General features: G+C 49.7%; 1 protein-coding gene across 5 annotated transcripts in view; it reads right to left on the bottom strand.

Annotated features, from left to right (window-relative positions):
* The window catches only part of LOC135310998 (zinc finger protein 462-like), a 77,944-nt gene that overhangs the window by 22,609 nt on the left and 35,874 nt on the right, over positions 1-19,461 (bottom strand). For all 5 annotated transcript variants that reach the window (XM_064440146.1, XM_064440141.1, XM_064440144.1 and 2 more), the window contains one exon: positions 2,070-2,331. In XM_064440146.1, the coding sequence (XP_064296216.1) occupies positions 2,070-2,331 (262 nt within the window). The remainder of the gene's footprint in view (positions 1-2,069; positions 2,332-19,461) is intronic.

The following is a 19,461-nucleotide window of genomic DNA, read 5'->3' as shown; positions in this document are numbered from 1 at the left end:
ATCCTGTGATGCATTAAGCACAGTATAGCTAACCAGTCAAAAGAAGTGATTGTCCCACTATATTCAGCATTGGTGTAGCCTCACCTGGAGTACTGTGTGCAGTTTTGGGGTCCAAAATATAAGAATAATGTAAAAATATTAGAATGTGTCCAAAGGAGGGCAACAAAGATGGTGAAAGGACTAGGGGACATGACTTATGAGGAGAGGCTGAGGATACTAGGCTTGTTCAGCTTAGAGAAGAGGGGAAGCGGAGAGGGAGGTGCTGATCTCTTCTCGATGGTGTCTGGTGATAGGACACGAGGGAGCAGCTTAAAGCTGAGTCAGGGGAAGTTCAGATTAGATATTAGGAAAAAGCTCTTCACTGAGAGGGTGGTCAAGCACTGGAACAAGCTCCCCAGGGAAGTCCTCATGGCCACAAGCCCATCAGTGTTCGAGAAGCATTTGGACAATGCTCTTAGATATAGAATCATAGAATCATCAAATCGTTAAGGTTGGAAAAGACCCTTAAGATCAGAGTCCAACCGCTAACCTATGACTGCCAAGTCCACCACTAAACCATATCCTCAAGCACCACAACTACCCTTCTTTTAAATACCTCCAGGGATGGAGACTCAACCACCTCCCTGGGCAGCCTGTTCCAATGCCTGACAGCCCTTTCGGTGAAGAAGTTTTTCCTAATATCCAACCGAAACTTCCCCTGGCGCAGCTTGAGGCCGTTTCCTCTCGTCCTACCGCTTGTTACTAGGGAGAAGAGACCAACACCCACCTCACTACAACCTCCTTTCAGGTAGTTGTAGAGAGTGATAAGGTCTCCCCTCAGCCTCCTCTTCTCCAGACTAAACAACCCCAGTTCCCTCAGCTGCTCCTCATAGGACTTGTTCTCTAGACCCTTCACCAGCTTTGCTGCTCTTCTTTGCACACACTCCAGCACCTCAATGTTTTTCTTGTAGTGAGGGGCCCAAAACTGCACACAATACTTGAGGTGGGGCCTCACCAGTGCCGAGCACAGGGGCACTATCACCTCCCTGCTCCTGCTGGCCATGCTATTCCTGATACAAGCCAGGAGGCCATTGGCCAGAGCACACTGCTGGCTCATGTTCAGCTGGCTGTCAACCAACACCTCCAGATCCTTTTCCTCCAGGCAGCTCTCCAGCCACTCCTCCCCAAGCCTGTAGCGTTGGGTTTAACTTTTAAGTTGCCCTTTGTGGAGTCAGGAGTTGGAATCGATGATCCTCCTGGGTCCCTTCCAACTCAGGATATTCTATGATTCTAATAGCAAAGGTTGAGCATAATTCTTCAGTAAAACCTCTCTCCTTTACCCAACCACACCATCTGTTTTCACAAATCTCCTAAGGACAAAATAGCTTTGAGACCTTAAATATCAGCTAAGGGGGCTATGACTGATGGTTCAAAATCTCAGAAGGAAACTGAGAAACAGCATAACTGCATAAACCTTTTTTTCCTTAGGGAACATAGCTAAACAGACACGACACCCCACCCCCCACCCCCACCCCTCCCCGAAACTTTAAATTTTGCAATGTTTAATTAGATTTGCTGAAATGTTTCTATATGCTATCAGGGATTTTGGAGTATGCTTCATATTTTGGCCAAATAAATTGCAGGGGGTGGGATTATGAGAGCTTTCTTCATAGAGGGAATAGAAATTCTATAACCTACCTAGAACATTTGACTGCCCCATGCTTCATGCTAATTGTTCCAAAAATATGCCTTACTTTTGGAGAGAAAACTCCTCATACTCAGTGGTGAGGACCAGCATCTAATTACAACTTGTGAGGGGGAAAAACCCCACTCCTTGTACTATTTACTGTAGTGAGTACAACCTACTGTGTTTCTTACGCTTTTATCTTCAGCAGATGGTACAGACTGTTGTAGGAATGAAGAAAAAGAATTACATGGATGCTGCTGTGATCTGGTATGGCATTTCCCTGGTCACCATTGGTCATGTTTCTCTTAGCTACAGCCAGTTTTCACAAAGGTTTCAGAAGTCTTTTGAAGTGCTAAAAGAATCCCATTAGAAATTCAGTTTATTTGTTTTGCACAATACTTACTTAAAGCCTGTATAAAAGGAACAATCTTTGCACTTGAAGAGTTTCTTCCCTCCGTGCTTGTCACGGTAATGACGTCGAATGCTCTGTATGTAACCAGAGGAGAATTCACAAAATTCACAGTTAAGGATAGCTTCTGATTTTTCCACTCCTGCAGCACTCCCAGAAAGTGGGATTTGGCTGATGTTATTCTTCCTGGCCAGAGCTGCAGATTGGTAGTGGTTCAACTGTTGCTGAACATCGGGAGGTTCCGAGTATGAAGAGTCTATAAAGAAAGAGAGAGAGAAGTTGTCATTCCAGGTGGGTCAATGTAATTTAAAAAGGTTCCAGGCCTGCTCCAGCAGGCAGCCTTCTGAAGATAGAAGATTACCATTTCTTCATTTAACCTGATTTGTATTCCACATTGTAAAAGGTGGTCAGTTGAGATTAGGCTTTTTAATTCTGATCTGGAGAGAGATAAATATATGAGTAACCTATTACAGACAGAAAAAAAAAGGAAACGGATACAATATTACCCTCCCCCTTACACAATCCAACAATAGATATATTTCAGTACACAAACTGAAAGCTAAAATACTTTATTAAAAAAAAGGGAGGGGAGTCTTGGAAGTTTCCTAATACATTGATTTGAATGTGGAAGTTAGGAATTCAGCTACTTTGTCCTATATAAACCACAACTGCCCATGAATGGTACAAATGAAAGCAGACAAAGCACAGATGGATTTCAGTGTGACATTCCTGAAAAGTTAACAAAAGGCTCTTTTCTTAAGCTTCCTTTGAAAGGAAAACAAAAGATGTTTTAAAAAAAAAAGTCAGAATACAAAGTATACCAGCCACCTCCTGTTTTGATAGGTGCTTAATTTCCAAAGTATAATTCCCTGAGGCTGCATATGTATGAATTGTCTAAAACACATATGTTATGGTTTTAGCTGGGATAGAGTTCATTTTCTTCACTCTAGCTGGTATAGTGCTGTGCTTTGAAATTAGCATGGAAAAAAAATGTTGAGATAACACACAGATGTTTGGGCTGTTGCTGGGTAGTGCTTGTACTAGTCAAGGACATGTCTAGCTTCCCACACTCTGCCAGGTGCACAAGAAGCCGGGAGGGGAGGGGGCACAGCTAAGAGAGCGGATTCAAACTGACCAAAGGGATATTCCATAACATGTAACATCATGCCCAGTATGTTACCTGTTGGAAATTAATACCATCCATTTTAACCAATTAGTAAAGAGAAACAAAAGGCAAACAGGCTTGTACAGCACTCAGTCTGTGGACTTCACCTGTCTTCAAGAGAGTAAAATGGTTGCTTTCTTTTCTCACTGCCATAGATATATATACATGCTTTAGAAATGAAAACCAATCCAACAGCAACAACAAAAAGTACCAAACAAAAACAAAACATAGGGAGGAAAATGTCTCCAGGTATAACCAGAGCGATGGAATTAACCAACCATGGATGTTGCTGTACTCCTTGTACAGCCCTATCCAACTGGACATTAAGTCTGGGGACATGGAGTATACAAATCAGTGTGTTCGTTGATCTGTATTTTAGTCTCTAGGTAATCATTAATGTGAACAAAACAATAGACAATGTGCTTCTGTCAGAAGAGGATGACAGAATGTGCTTTTGTGTAGTGGACTGAGAAAAATGGCCAGGACTGCCAAGATTAAGAGCCAAGTAGGTAAAAGGTAGTTCTGGCAGGGGGAGATCGCGACCACTGACCCAAGTAATACCACCTACTCAAAAGAGAACAATGGGAACGGACAACTGAGTCTGTGCAATACTTTACATGTGAAGCGAGCAAGTTTGTGCCAATCACCAAAGAGAATAATATTGAATATGTATGGATAAGATGAATATGTATATTTTTGGTCTATACAAATCACATGGGAAAGGTGTGTGAGGTATGCACGTTAGGAGGAGCGATACCTTGTGCATCCGGCACCATGAATAAAGAATGCCTGCCTTTTAACACTACATTGGTGTTATGAGGTTTATTCCCAATTTCGGTGACACAGGCTCCCCAGCTTCATCATCAGGTATACAGCAGAGACATGAAAGCTTCTGGTAAAATGATTCAAGTTTTTTTTTGTTTGTTCTATCTGAGTTGCATGAGCAGAGACTGGATCACAATATATTTATCCTCTGTTCTAATTACTTCTATGGCAGGTTATCTTACCACAGGCATCTCACAATGAGTTCTACCTGTTCAAATCTTAAGGCCCTGTGTCACAAACAGCTGATTCCAGCATGCCATGACACAAATGAAAGCAACTGTGGGAAAGAAAAAAACCAAACACTTTACACAAAAATTTTATCCAATAAAAGAATTACACGGTGCTCCTGCTCAAACATATTTAAAATACAGAAATACACAGGCAGTCAGTGGTGGCTGGAGAGGCACTTTGTGTATGGGGGTGGTACATAGACCTCTGAAGAGAATGCAGCCTGTGGGAAACCCATACTGGAGCAGGCACACAGGGCAGAAACAGTTACACATATGACCTCAACTTTCTACACCACCCATTTCCTTATTAGAGGAATTTTGACAGACTGAGTGTAACGTGAAAATAAGGGAAGATGAGACTGAGGAGGGGAGAGGATAGGTGTTTATATTTGTCTAATTGTCTTCTTTTTTTTCTCAGTGCCCAAATCAGTGATGGGAGGTTTGTGCTGGTTGGCAATAAATTAACACAAGCAAAATTCCCCAACTTTAAACTGTTTTGCCCATGACAGTAATTAGCAGAGAATGTGGACAACACCAGGAACTGTCATGGGCTGGATCTGAAATAACTAGAATGATTTTGAGTCTCCAGAAGGAGCCTTGATTCTGCTATTGGGAATTTGTGCTGTTATGCTGTGAGTGGTGGGCCTGTTATGTGTTTGGGGGTGAGTGCAAACACTGACTACTTGGGAAAAGAAGGGTCCAAAGGGACCCAAGAAAGTGGTACTGGGATGGGAAGATGATTGGGAGGAGGTGAGATGGTGCTTGCTTCAAGCCCATATTCTAGTTGCCTGGAAGCTGGACCACCTCCCAGTACAGACTCCAAGAAAATTAGCCTGGGCCTTGCAGACAGAAGAGGATACATATAAAAAACTAGATGCGCTGCTTTCTGTGAAGGTATGCCAGCACATGTTGTAGATAGGCTTCAAGTGGAGCTCCAAAAAGATTTGCAACAGAGGTTGCAAATCAAGCTGACATACTCTCCCAGAGTAATGATTTGCTAAAGGAAGCAGTAATAAATACTCAGTGCAAAAGAGAGAGCCTTAATCAGACTTTAGTAGCTAGTAGCACTAATCAGCCAGATTAAAGACTATGCACTGAGACACTACAGGAACAATCAGTGAACATAAAATATCTGGTGTGACTGTGATTGACTGGACTGGGATCCTGAAACCTGGGATGATGATATTTGTGACAATAATGGTGAATTAATAACAGAAGCCTATCAGGCAGCACCTAGTTACTCTAATTAAGTAGACCTACGAAGAGGCATTGTTTCCCCATAATCCAGGAGGAAGCAGTTTACGACCTGCTACGCCACCTGGACACTCATAAGTCCATGGGGCCGGATGGGATCCATCCAAGGGTACTGAGGGAGCTGGCAGAGGAGCTTGCCAAGCCACTCTCTATCATTTATCACCAGTCCTGGTTAACAGGGGAGGTCCCAGATGACTGGGGGCTTGCCGATGTGATGCCCATTTACAAAAAGGGCCGGAAGGAGGATCCGGGGAACTACAGGCCTGTCAGCCTGACCTTGGTACCGGGGAAGGTTATGGAGCAGTTCATATTACATGCGCTCACTCACTAGGCATGTGCAGGACAACCAGGGGATCAAGCCCAGCCAGCATGGCTTCATGAAAGGCAGGTCCTGCCTGACCAACCTGATCGCCTCCTACGACCAGGTGACCCGCCTAGTGGACGAGGGAAAGGCTGTGGATGTTGTCTACCTGGACTTTAGCAAAGCCTTTGACATTGTCTCCCACAGCATTCTCCTGGAGAAACTGGCTGCTCATGGCTTGGATGGGCATACTGTTCCTTGGGTAAAAAACTGGCTGGATGGCCAGGCCCAAAGAGTGGTGGTGAACGGAGCTAAATCGAGTTGACGGCCAGTGACAAGCGGTGTTCCCCAGGGCTCAGCACTGGGGCCAGTCTTGTTTAATATCATTATCAATGATCTGGATGTGGGGATCGAGTGGCACCCTCAGTAGGTTTGCAGGTGACACCAAGTTGGATGGCAGTGTTGATTATGCTTGAGGGTAGGAAGGCTCTGCAGATGGATCTGGACAGGCTGGATCAATGGTCCAAAGTCAATTGTATGAGGTTTAACAAGACCAAGTGCCAGGATCTGCCCTTGGGTCACAACAACCCCATGCAATGCTCCAGGATTGGGGCAGAGTGGCTGGAAAGCTGCCTGGTGGAGAAGGCCCTGGGGGTGCTGGCTGACAGCTGAACATGAGCCAGCAGTGTGCCCAGGTGGCCAAGATGGCCAACAGCACCCAGGCTTGTATCAGGAATAGTGTGGCCAGCAGGAGCAGGGAAGTGATCGTGCCCCTGTACTGGGCACTGGTGAGGCCCCACCTCGAATAGTGTGTGCAGTTTTAGGCCCCTCACTATAAGAAGGTCACTGAGTTGCTGGAGCGTGTCCAGAGGAGGGCAACAAAGCTGGTGAAGGGTCTAGAGAAGAAGTCTTATGAGGAGCAGCTGAGGAAATTGGGGTTGTTTAGTCTGGAGAAGAGGAGGCTGAGGGGAGACCTTATCGCTCTCTACAACTACCTGAAAGGAGGTTGTAGTGAGGTGGGTGTTGGTTACTTCTCCCAAGTAACTTGCGATAGGACGAGAGGAAATGGCCTCAAGTTGCATCAGGGGAGGTTTAGATTGGATATTAGGAAAAATTTATTTGCTGACAGAGTGGTCAGGTATTGGCACAGGCTGCCCAGAGAGATGGGGGGAGTCACCATCCCTGGAGGTATTTAAATAACATGTAGACGTGGCACTTGGGGCCATGGTTTAGGAGACATGGTGGTGTTGGGTTGATGTTGGACTTGATGGTCTTAGAGGTCCAGCAGGACTGAGCAGGTCCTTTGCTCAGAGCAAGATTACATCTGTGTGGGAAACTTACAGCCTTGCAGCGGCTATGGAGGTGCTGGAAAACCAGAAGAGGTGGGATACATCTGATAGTTCGACAGAGCAAAGGCCTTGGGGGTTTGGGTCCTATGCCACTTGTAAACACTGCCCTATGTAATAGGGGTGAATTTCGGGATCAGCTGACTGAGGGATATGTTAAGAAATGGTCTGATCTGACTGATCCCAAACATAAGATAGCCCCGTGGAGGGACTGGGAAGAAGACGGTAAGTGACTGCAGCTACTTGGGTTGATGGAATGTGTTCACAGGCGGGGGGACGACACCCCAATGAGGCTGTGGCCACTGATGCCACGTGTGCTGGTTTTGGCTGAGAAGGGGTTAATTCTCCTCACTGTGGGGGTCGGCTACCTTTCCAGCTTCCTGCGCTCTGCCGCGTGGCGGGGGGGGGCTGGGAGGGGCAGGGCCATGGTGGGGGCGGCTGACCCTGACTGGCCAATGGCATGTTCATTCCATACCATGTGACACCATGACCAGTATATTAAGGGGGGGCAGGTTGGGGCTGGGGGGCAGCACGGAGTCGGGTCGGCGGGCGGTGAGCGGCTGTGTCGCGTGCGGTTTGTTTCGGCGGTTCGTTCCCCCTCTCCCCTCCCTTCCCCCCTCCCCCGGGGTTTTGCGCCTCTCGTTCTCCTTCACATTGCATTTCTGTCGTTGTTTCCTTTATTTTTATTTATTAAACTGTTCTTATCCCAACCCACGAGCGTTACCCTTCTGATTCTCTCCCTCATCTACCGGTGGGGGAGTGAGCGAGCGACTGTGTGGGGCTGAGCTGCTGGCTAAACCACGACAGTCTTTTTGGCGCCCAACGTGGGGCTCAAGGGTTGGAGATAATAACAGCTGCTGGTCACAGCACCATGTTGTCCTTTTTGCAGTTGGTGTTAAAGATTGGTGTTGGTTTGTTGAGTCTGCTGTCTTCTGCTGTGATTAGTAACATTTTGCCTATGAGATTTGTTATGCAAACACTCGTTTTCAGCTTTATCTGGTATTTGGGGTTTTTGCTGAAACCGTTACTGTACTTTGGATACCACCTTGTTGAGGCAATTAGCAATTATGCCTCCTCCTCTGAGAGATTTTATATGGAGGAAATACAGAATGGTATCTTTGCAACTTTGTTCTATCATGTCTCTGCCTTTATTGCAACAACCTTTTTGTATCTTGAACATCCTTGGGTGGTTAAGGTGCACTTATTGTTAGTTTTTGGGCATGTTGTTTTGGTTTTGACTAAGCAACTTAAGAATATCACCCAGAAATCTGCCCTGAGGCTTGAGAGTTACGAGTGGCAGGGCATGTGGGATAGCATGGGCAAATACCTAGGGCAGTGGGCACCCCCAGTGTTTTGGAGTTTCACCCCCGAACAAGTGCAGAATCCTAAAAAACTAGTAGAATATTTGGAGAAAGTATGTTGTTACACTGGGAACTCCAGAGAGACACAGGTAACTGCAACATGCTGGGGCCTGGCCCATGCGTACAGAGCCCTGCTCAACAGTATTCAGCGCCCCCAGGGGGAAGAGAATGTCTCTGGATTGAAAGGCAAAGTGACTGGCACTGTAGTCACTCCAGCCCTGACGACAGGCACTGCAGCTACTCAAACCCCCACGACAAGTACTGTAGCTGACTCAGAGAATCAACCCGTGCCAGTATCAGTTGCCCCCATACACAAGACAAAATATTGGAAGCGGACGTCAACTCGCTTAGAACGGGATGATGAAAAAGCAGGGCCGTCACGAGGAGAAGAGGAGGAAGAAGTCATAAATGAAATAGAGACCACCTAATCCCTGTTCTTGAGCGAGTTGCGAGATATGCAAAAAGATTTCAGCCATCGTTCAGGTGAGCACATTGCCACCTGGCTGCTCCGATGCTGGGATAATGGGGCCAGTAGCCTGGAACTAGAGGGAAAAGAAGCCAAACAACTGGGATCCCTTTCTGGGGAAGGGGACGTTGACAAAGCAATTGGGAAAAAAACACAAGCCCTCAGCCTCTGGAGGCGACTCCTGTCCGGAGTGAAGGAAAGGTATCCCTTTAAAGATGTTAAATATTGTCTAGGAAAATGGACAACTATGGAGAAAGGCATCCAGTATCTAAGGGAATTAGCTGTGCTTGAGGTGATTTACGGTGACCTGGACGATCAACGGTCATCCAAAGATCCAGATGAAGCCGAGGGCACACGACCCATGTGGCGGAAGTTTGTACGGAGCGCACCATCCTCGTATGCAAACTCATTGGCAGTCACGTCCTGGAAAGATGACGAGACACCAACGGTGGCAGAGGTGATTGATAGACTCCGGGATTACAAAACAAATATCTCTTCCTCGCTCATCTCTGCTGTGGAGAAACTGTCCCAAGAGGTCCAGCAACTCAAAGATCTGTCCTACTCCCCACCTCTACAGAGCAGTGTCTCAGCTGTTAGGAATAAGCGTCCTTTGGCTCAAAGGAGGGGATACACACCACGGGCCACCCTATGGTTCTACCTGCGTGACCACGGAGAGGACATGATGAGGTGGGATGGCAAGCCTACCTCGACCCTACAGGCATGAGTGTGTGAACTGCAAGGAAGAACAGTCACTCAGGGGGGCTCTTCCAGGAAAGCTGCTGCTCCAGTTTCCAGTGAGCAAGTCCCCAGACAGAGGAGTAGAAGCGCAGATTTTATTTCTAAGCGTAATAGAGGGACTCCTGATTCACATTTACAGGAAGTGAGTTGTGACTGCCATGATCAAGACTAGAGGGGCCCTGCCTCCAGCCAGGTGGAGGAAAGGGATAACCGGGTTTACTGGACTGTGTGGATCTGATGGCCTGGCACATCCGACCCACAGGAGTATAAAGCTTTAGTGGACACCGGCGCACCTTAATGCCATCAAACTGTATAGGGGCAGAACCCATCAGCATTGCTGGAGTGACAGGGGGATCCCAAGAGCTAACTGTATTGGAGGCCAAAGTGAGCCTCACTGGGAATGAGTGGCAGAAGCACCCCACTGTGACTGGCCCAGAGGCTCCGTGCATCCTTGGCATAGACTACCTCAGGAGAGGGTATTTCAAGGACCCAAAAAGGTACAGGTGGGCTTTTGGTGTAGCTGCCTTGGAGACGGAGGAAACTAAACAGCTGTCTACCTTGCCCGGTCTCTCAAAGGACCCTTCTGTTGTGGGGTTGCTGAGGGTCAAAGAACAACAGGTGCCAATCGCCACCACAACAGTGCACCAGCAGCAATATCGCACCAACTGAGACTCCCTGATTCCCATCCATGAACTCATTCATTGACTGGAGAGCCAAGGACTGACCAGTAAGACCCCCTCACCCTTTAACATTCCCATATGGCCAGTACGGAAGTCTAATGCAGAGTGGAGACTAACAGTAGACTATCGTGGCCTGAACGAACTCACGCCGCCACTGAGTGCTGCTGTGCCAGACATGCTAGAACTTCAATACGAACTGGAGTCAAAGGCAGCCAAGTGGTATGCCACAACTGATATCGCTAATGCATTCTTCTCAATCCCTCTGGCAGCAGAGTGCAGGCCACAGTTTGCTTTCACTTGGAGGGGTGTCCAGTACACCTGGAATCGACTGCCCCAGGGGTGGAAACACAGTCCTACCATTTGCCATGGACTGATTCAGCCTGTACTGGAACAGGGAGAAGCTCCAGAACACCTTCAGTACATTGAAGACATCATCGTGTGGGGCAACACAGCAGAAGAAGTTTTTGAGAAAGGAGAGAAAATAGTCCAAATCCTTCTGAAAGCTGGTTTTGCCATAAAACAAAGTAAGGTGAAGGGACCCGCAAAAGAGATCCAGTTCTTAGGAATCAAATGGCAAGATGGACGTCATCAGAGTCCAATGGATGTGATCAACAAAAGAGCAGCCATGTCTCCACCAACTAGCAAAAAGGAAACACAAGCTTTCTTGGGCGTTGTGGGTTTTTGGAGAATGCATATTCCAAATTACAGTCTGATCGTAAGCCCTCTCTATCAAGTGACCCGGAAGAAGAATGACTTCAAATGGGCCCCTGAGCAACGACAAGCCTTTGAACAGATTAAATGAGAAATAGTTCATGCATTAGCCCTTGGGCCAGTCCGGGCAGGACAAGATGAAAAAGAATGTGCTCTACATGGCAGCCGGGGAGAATGGGCCTACCTGGAGCCTCTGGCGGAAAGCACATGGGGAGACCCGAGGTCGACCCCATGGGTTTTGGAGTCGGGGATACAGAGGGTCCAAAGCCCGCTATACTCCAACTGAAAAAGAGATATTGGCAGCATATGAAGGGGTTTGAGCTGCTTCAGAAGTGGTTGGTACTGAGGCACAGTGGCTCCTGGCACCCCGACTGCCAGTGCTGGGCTGGATGTTCAAAGGGAATGTTCCCTCTACACATCATGCAACCGATGCTACATGGAGTAAATGGGTTGCACTGATCACCCAGCAGGCTCGAGTAGGAAACCCCAGTCGCCCAGGAATCTTGGAAGTGATTATGGACTGGCCAGAAGGCAAAGACTTTGGAATATCACCAGAGGAGGAGGTGACACGTGCTGAAGAAGCCCCACTGTATAACAAACTGCCAGAAGATGAAAAGCTATATGCCCTGTTCACTGATGGGTCCTGTCGCCTTGTGGGAAAGCACCGGAGATGGAAGGCTGCTGTATGGAGTCCTACACGACAAGTAGCAGAAACTGCTGAAGGAGAAGGTGAATCGAGCCAGTTTGCAGAGGTAAAGGCCATCCAGCTGGCCTTAGACATCGCTGAATGGGAAAAGTGGCCAGTGCTCTATCTCTATACTGACTCCTGGATGGTGGCAAATGCCCTGTGGGGCTGGCTGCAGCAGTGGAAGCAAAGCAACTGGCAGCGCAGAGGCAAACCCATCTGGGCTGCCACATTGTGGCAAGATATTGCTGCCCGGCTAGAGAACCTGGTTGTAAAGGTATGTCATGTGGATGCTCACGTCCCCAAAATCCGGGCCACTGAAGAACATCGAAACAACCAGCAGGTGGATCAGGCTGCCAAGATTGAAGTGGCTGAGGTGGATCTGGACTGGCAACAGAAGGGTGAACTTTTTCTAGCTCGGTGGGCCCATGACACCTCAGGTCATCAAGGGAGAGATGCAACATACAGGTGGGCTCGTGATCGAGGGGTGGACTTGACCATGGATGTGATTGCACAGGCTATCCACGAATGTGAAACGTGCGCTGCAATCCAGCAAGCAAAGCGGGTAAAGCCTCTGTGGTATGGGGGACGATGGCTGAAATATAAATACGGGGAGGCCTGGCCAATTGACTATATCACACTCCCACAAACCCGCCAAGGCAAGCGCCATGTGCTTACAATGGTAGAAACAACAACCGGCTGGCTGGAAACATATCCCGTCCCCCACGCCACTGCCCAGAACACTATCCTGGGTCTTGAAAAACAAGTCCTGTGGCGACATGGCACCCCAGAGAGAATTGAGTCAGACAAGGGGACTCATTTCCGAAATAACCTCATAGACAGCTGGGCCAAAGAGCGCGGCATTGAGTGGGTGTATCACATCCCCTATCACGCACCAGCCTCTGGGAAAATTGAACGGTACAATGGACTGTTAAAAACTACACTGAGAGCAATGGGGGGATGGAACATTCAAGCACTGGGATACACATTTAGCAAAAGCCACATGGTTAGTCAACACGAGGGGATCTGCCAATCGAGCTGGCCCTGCCCAGTCAGAACCCTTACGTACTGTGGAAGGGGATAGAGGCCCTGTAGTGGATGTAAAAAATATGCTGGGGAAACCACTCTGGGTTCTTCCTGCCTCAGGCAAAGGCAAACCCATTCGTGGGATTGCTTTTGCTCGAGGACCTGGGTGCGCTTGGTGGGTGATGCGGGAGGATGGAGGAGTCTGATGTGTGCCTCAAGGGGATTTGATTTTGGGCAAAAACAGCCAATGAACTGAATGGCACAATGCAAACTGCTATGTAATATTGTGTGTCATCTCTATGTTGTATCAATGATATCACAGTAGAAATCTCCCAGTTCATGGAAGATGAACTGTGAAACAAGCAAAGTGCAGCAGTGATGGAACAATGACTGACTCGGTATGCAGCAACCCAACGCCACACACACCATCTCTCCCACCCTGAAAGACTGATACAACAGATGGAGCCCAGAGTCATGGACTGGGTGAACTCAATGGACATGTTAATGGACATTTTACAGGGAAGGTCCATAGACTAAGGGAATGCTGTCTGTGTGTTATGTTAAAGGATGGGAAGGGGAGGGGTGGTGGTTGGTAAGGTTGTATTGGATCGTCTGGGACCTGGGCATGGTGTAAATGGTATGGAATAAGGGGTGGAGAATGTGCTGGTTTTGGCTGAGAAGGGGTTAATTTTCCTCACTGTGGGGGTCGTCTACCTTTCCAGCTTCCCGCGCTCTGCCGCGTGGCGGGGGGGCTGGGAGGGGCAGGGCCGTGGTGGGGGCAGCTGACCCCGACTGGCCAATGGCATGTTCATTCCATACCATGTGACACCATGACCAGTATATTAAGGGGGGGCAGTTTGCAGCTTGGGAGCGGCGCGGCATCGGGTCGGCGGGTGGTGAGCGACTGTGGCACGTGCGGTTTTTTTTCGGTGGTTCGTTCCCCTTCTACCCTCCCGCCGGGCTTCGCGCCTCTTGTTGTTCTCCTTTACATTGCATTTCTGTTGTTGTTTCTTTTAATTTTTTAAACTGTTCTTATCCCAACCCACGAGCGTTACCCTTCTGATTCCCTCCCCCATCTACCGGTGTGGGAGTGAGTGAGCGACTGTGTGGGGCTGAGCTGCCGGCTAAACCACGACACCATGGGCCAATATCTCTGCTGGTTAGACAGAGTTATTACTCTCCTCCTGGTATCACCTGACAGCTCGGTGGGATGCCCTGCTGATCAGTGAGTGACCTATATATACTGTACTAGGAAGACCATTGTTGGTAACATCTAAAGTCCAGTGGTCGTGTTGACCCTGAAAAAAAACGTCAGGACGGAATGGGAATTCTCCACACTCCTACCATACACACTAGGACTTAAGGATAGTCTTGAAGGAAAAGGGGGAGAATATGACTGAGTGGGATGAAAAAAACTCATTAGAAGTATAGAAAGTCCTGAGTTGGAAGGGACCCACAAGGATCACCAAGTCCAGCTCCTGTCCCTACACAGGACAACCCCAAATTCACACCATGTCTCTGAGGGCCTTGTCCAAGTGCTTCTTGAATATCGCTAGGCTTGGTGCCGTGACGCCTCCCTGGGGAGCCTGTTCCAGTGCTCCACCACCCTCTGGGGGAAGAACCTTCTCCTAATACCCAGCGTAACTCTCCCCTGGCACATCTTCCTGCCATTCCCTTGGGTCCCATCATTGCTCACCAGAGAGAAGAAGTCAGCACCTGCCCCTCCTCCTCCCCTTCTGAGGAAGCTGTATATCGTGATGGGGTCTCCCCTCAGTCTCCTCTTCTCTAGGCTGAACAAACCAAGTGACTTTAGCTGCTCCTCGTACAGTTTCACCTCTAAGCTGTTCAGCAACTTCGTGGCCCTTCTCTGGACACTCTCCAGTAGCTTTATAGCCTTAATGTCCTGTGGTGCCCAACACTGCCCACAGCCCTCGAGGTAAGGCTGTCCCAGCGCGGATCAGAGCGGGACAATCCCCTCCCTTGCCTGGCTGCAATGCAGGGCTCGATGCACCCCAGGACACAGTTGGCCCTCTTGGCTGCCAGGGCATGCTGTTGTCTCGTGTTCAGCTTGCCATTGACCAGAACCCCCATGTCCCTCTCTGCAAAGCTGCTCTCCAGGCTCTCGTTCCCCAGGGGCTGTCTGTACAGCCAGGGCTGCCATGCCCCAGGTGTAAAATCTGGCACTTGCCCTTGTTAAACTTCATACGGTTGGTGGTTGCTCAGCTCTCCAGTCTGTCCAGACCCCTCTGCAGGGCCTCTCTGCCTTCGAGAGTGTCAACAGCTTCTCCCAATTTTGTGTCATCAGCAAACTTCATTAGTATTTCTTCCATGCCTGCATCCAAGTCATTAACAAAGAGATTGAAGAGAACCGCCCCAAGATGGATCCCTGCAGAACCCCACTAGTGACTGGCCACCAGCCCAACGTAACCCCATTTACTATAACCCTTTGAGCCTGACCCATCAGCCAATTGCTCACCCACTGCATTACATGTTTGTCCAGCTGTATGCTGGACATTTTGTCCAGGTGCATACTGTGAGAGACGGTATCGAAAACTTTACTGAAATCCAAGAAGATCACATCGATGCGTTTCCCTTGGTCATCTAGGTGGGTGACCTTGTCATAGAAGGAAATCAAGTTGGTTAAGCAGGACTTTCCCCTCGTGATCATCTTGAGCACCATCACATGGCATGTACAGGACAACCAGGGCATCAGTCCCAGTCAGCATGGGTTTATGAAAGGCAGGTCCTGCCTGACCAACCTGATCGCCTCCTACGACCAGGTGACCCGCCTAGTGGACGAGGGAAAGGCTGTGGATGTTGTCTACCTGGACTTTAGCAAAGCCTTTGACATTGTCTCCCACAGCATTCTCCTGGAGAAACTGGCTGCTCATGGCTTGGACGGGCATACTGTTCCTTGGGTAAAAAACTGGCTGGATGGCCAGGCTCAAAGAGTGGTGGTGAATGGACTCAAATCCAGTTGGTAGCTGGTGACAAGCGGTGTTCCCCAGGGCTCAGTATTGGGGGCAGTTCTGCTTAATATCTTTATCAATGATCTGGATGCGGGGATCGAGTGGCACCCTCAGCAAGTTTGCAGATGAAACCAAATTGGATGGCAGTGTTGATCTGCTCGAGGGCAGGAAGGCTCTGCAGAGGGACCTGGACAGGCTGGATCGATGGGCCAAGGCCAACTGTATGAGATTCAAAAAGGGTAAGTGTTGGGTGCTGCACCTGGGGGTGTTGGCTGACAGCCGGCTGGGCATGAGCCAGCAGTGTGCCCAGGTGGCCAAGGAGGCCACCAGCACCCGGGATTGTGTCAGCACTGGTGTGGCCAGAAGGAGTAGGGAAGGGATCGCCTTGTGCTGGTGAGGCCGCACCTCGAGTAGTGTGTGCAGTTTTGGGCCCCTCAGGACAAGAAGGACCTTGAGGTGCTGGAGGATGAGCAGCGCCGGCAGCGGCACCGCCCTCTGCCCGACCCTCGAGACCGGCTCCTGGGGCAACCCTTGAGATGGGAGTCAGGCGAGGAGGGGGATTGGGGTGCCTGGAGGGGAGGACAGGGTGGGTATAGATCAACCTCGAGTAGCAGCGAATCAGAAGTTGGGGGAGAAACCGATGTCCACATGTGGGAAGACGGGGCAGATTGCCTGCGGCGCGCAAAAAAGAGGCATAAGGCAGCAGGGACTCGGAGGACCAATCAGAAGGAGGGAGGAGAGGGACCGCCAAAAGGGGAGGTCCGGAGCGCTGCAGCTCCGGAGGGGTCCGCGGAAGATGTGCTGCAGCAGCTGCAGCAGGCTATGCGCGCACTAGGGGAAGTAACTCGGGGGCAGACAGGACTCTTAACGAAGGGGGCGCCCCAGCGACAGTCAGTCGAGTTACCTAACTGGCGGCTGATAGCCAGAGATTGTAGCCTCGATGGAGTAAGGATAGAGATGCCCGGGATATTCCCTGTCCGGATAGCTCCTGGAGGAGGGGCAGGGAGCTGCAAGCGGTAACGGAGAGTTCCCGTAGAGCGTATAGCGAAGTGGGCAGGTATGAAAAAAAAGCAGAACCTTGGCAAAAGATACAGCAAGGACTAGCAGAGCCATTTACAATGTTCTGTGACAGGTTGCAGAAGGCCATCATAGAATCAGAATTGCCACCAGCAGCCAAGGAGGCAGTCCTTATGGATTGCCTCCGAAATCAAGCAAATCCGCAAACACAAGATGTCCTCCGCACCCTGGCGGTGGGGGCATCATTGGGTCAAACCATCAGGCATGTCTTGCGCCAGGAGGCGTTGAATCAGCATGGCGGTGTGGGAGCACACATCTGCCAGAACCCTGACTGTGGAAGCGAAGAAAGGGTGATGGTGCAAGCGGCCAGGGCGGGGCCGAGATGTCACTTGTGTGGACGGCTAGGGCACTTTAAAGCTGGGTGCCCGCTAGGGGAAAGGGGAGGATGTAATGGAGGAGGAGCGCGCCCAGTAGAGAGGTGCTGGGTGTGTGGGAAGCCGGGACACCTGGCAAGAGACTGTCCAACCACAAAGCCAGGAAACGGCCAAAGGAGGGCGAAGCAAGGGGGATTCGTGCCTCCTGTGAGTCAAATGACCCCCATCATGGTGCCAGTGCCAGGAGCTTGGCCCACTGTAGCGGGCCAAGGGGGAGTGAACCTTCAGGCAGGGGAGCAGAACCAGCAAGATTTGCAGGTTACAGCCCCCGCGTGGCCTTGGTCATAGGCTGTGACGAGAAGCCCATGGTGGCGGTGATGATTACCCTGCAAGAGCCGAGTTGCCCGGCACGGATATGCCTGGGAATGTTAGTGGATACCGGGGCGGATGTCACAGTGATGCCACTCGAACGGTGGCCACCAACTTGGCCCCTCGCCATGGGAAAACGTATAATAGGGGTAGGAGGAGAACAACAGACGAGGACTAGTACTTGCCCTGTGAAACTCGAAGTCATGGACGAGGAGGCAGGGAAGCTCCTCACAGCCGTAGTGACCATACTAGTAGCAGATGGGGTAGCAAGCCCTTTGTTGGGGCGGGACGCCCTTGCCCAGATGGGGATCGGGTTGAAAAATTTAGCATAGGGGCCACTGCCTCAGAGAGGCTTCGTCAGCACAAGTTAGTGTGGAAAACCGAACAGCCCGTCTGGGTGGAGCAGTGGCCCCTGACAACAGAGAAAACAGAGGCTGTAAGAGCTATAGTAAAACGAGAGCACGAAGCGGGGCACCTAGAGCCCTCGATGAGCCCGTGGAACACCCCTATATTTGCTGTAAAAAAGAAAGATAAAAACCAATGGAGGATGCTGCATGACCTTAGAGCAGTGAATCAGCAAATGGAGGACATGGGGCCTCTCCAACCCGGCCTACCAGAGCTGAGTGCTGTCCTGAAAGGATGGCGAGTCATTGTTTTAGATATCAAAGACTGCTTCTTCAGTATTCCGCTACATCCAGATGATAAAAAGAGATTTGCCTTTACTCTGCCCGCAGTGAACCGCGCAGAACCAGGTAGTAGATGGCAGTGAACAGTACTTCCGCAGGGGATGAAAAATTCTCCAGCGATCTGCCAGAGGTATGTGGCTTCTGCATTGCAGCAAGTAAGGCAGCAGTATCAGGAGAGAATCTACATGATCCACTACATGGATGACGTCCTCATAGCTGCGCCCACCAAGGCATTGTGTGAACAAGTCTTTTCAGACACCCAAAGGGGCCTTGAGGGACAGGGCCTCAAGGTAGCTGAGGCAAAGGTACAGCGAGGACCAGTGTGTGGATTTCTGGGTGCTAGAATAGAAGGGGATTGCATACAAGCTCAGCCTATTAAACTTACACCTAAGGTTAACAATTTACACGATGTACAGAAGCTGGTAGGAGCACTGCAGTGGTTGCGGACATTCGTGCGCGTCACCGGTGAGGAGATGCAACCTTTCTATGCGTTGCTGAAAGGGACCGACCCGTGGGAGCCCAGGAGTTTAGACCCTGAGGCAGTCCAGCAGTTGCAGATGATAGAACGTCGAATGCAAAAGGAAGGAGTATGGCGGTGGGACCCTCAGGAGGAATTAATCGCAGGTTGGATTCTGACCGCCGGTGGAAGATTAGGATTGCTATATCAAATACGAGCAGGGGAAGAAAAGCCACTGCGATGGGTATATCAGAAGGTTCCCAAGGATGCATTCTCCACAAAAGTCAAGGTAGCCGGGGGAATGATTTGGCGTCTGCGACGGGAAAGCAAGGGAATCTTTGGGAAGGAGCCAGATAAGCTGACAGTGCCGTGGAATGGGGAGAAATGGTGGAAGGTGGTAGAGAGTGAAGAGGATATACAATTGGCGGTATACTCGTACCCAGGGAAAATCGTCACAGGCACGGTACAGAGGTGGGCCGAGACAGCCAAAGTGGTGGATTTAAGTGTGGATAGTAGAGTTTTGGATACCCCTCACCCAGGACCAACATATTTCACAGACGCTTCCTCGAAGATGAACAGAGCGGCGGTAGTGTGGAAAGAAGGGAATAGTTGGATGCGCCAGACGTATGAGGAGCAGGGTAAAAGTATGCAGTGGCTAGAAGCGAAAGCGCTAGAGATGGCCCTGCAAAAGGATATAGATCGGCATATAAATGTGTGCACGGACTC

This window comes from Phalacrocorax carbo, unplaced genomic scaffold, assembly GCF_963921805.1.
Source record: "Phalacrocorax carbo unplaced genomic scaffold, bPhaCar2.1 SCAFFOLD_159, whole genome shotgun sequence".
NCBI classification, from domain to species: domain Eukaryota; kingdom Metazoa; phylum Chordata; class Aves; order Suliformes; family Phalacrocoracidae; genus Phalacrocorax; species Phalacrocorax carbo.
Note: the sequence above shows the minus strand (reverse complement) of the source record. Positions and strands in the feature narration are given on the sequence as shown.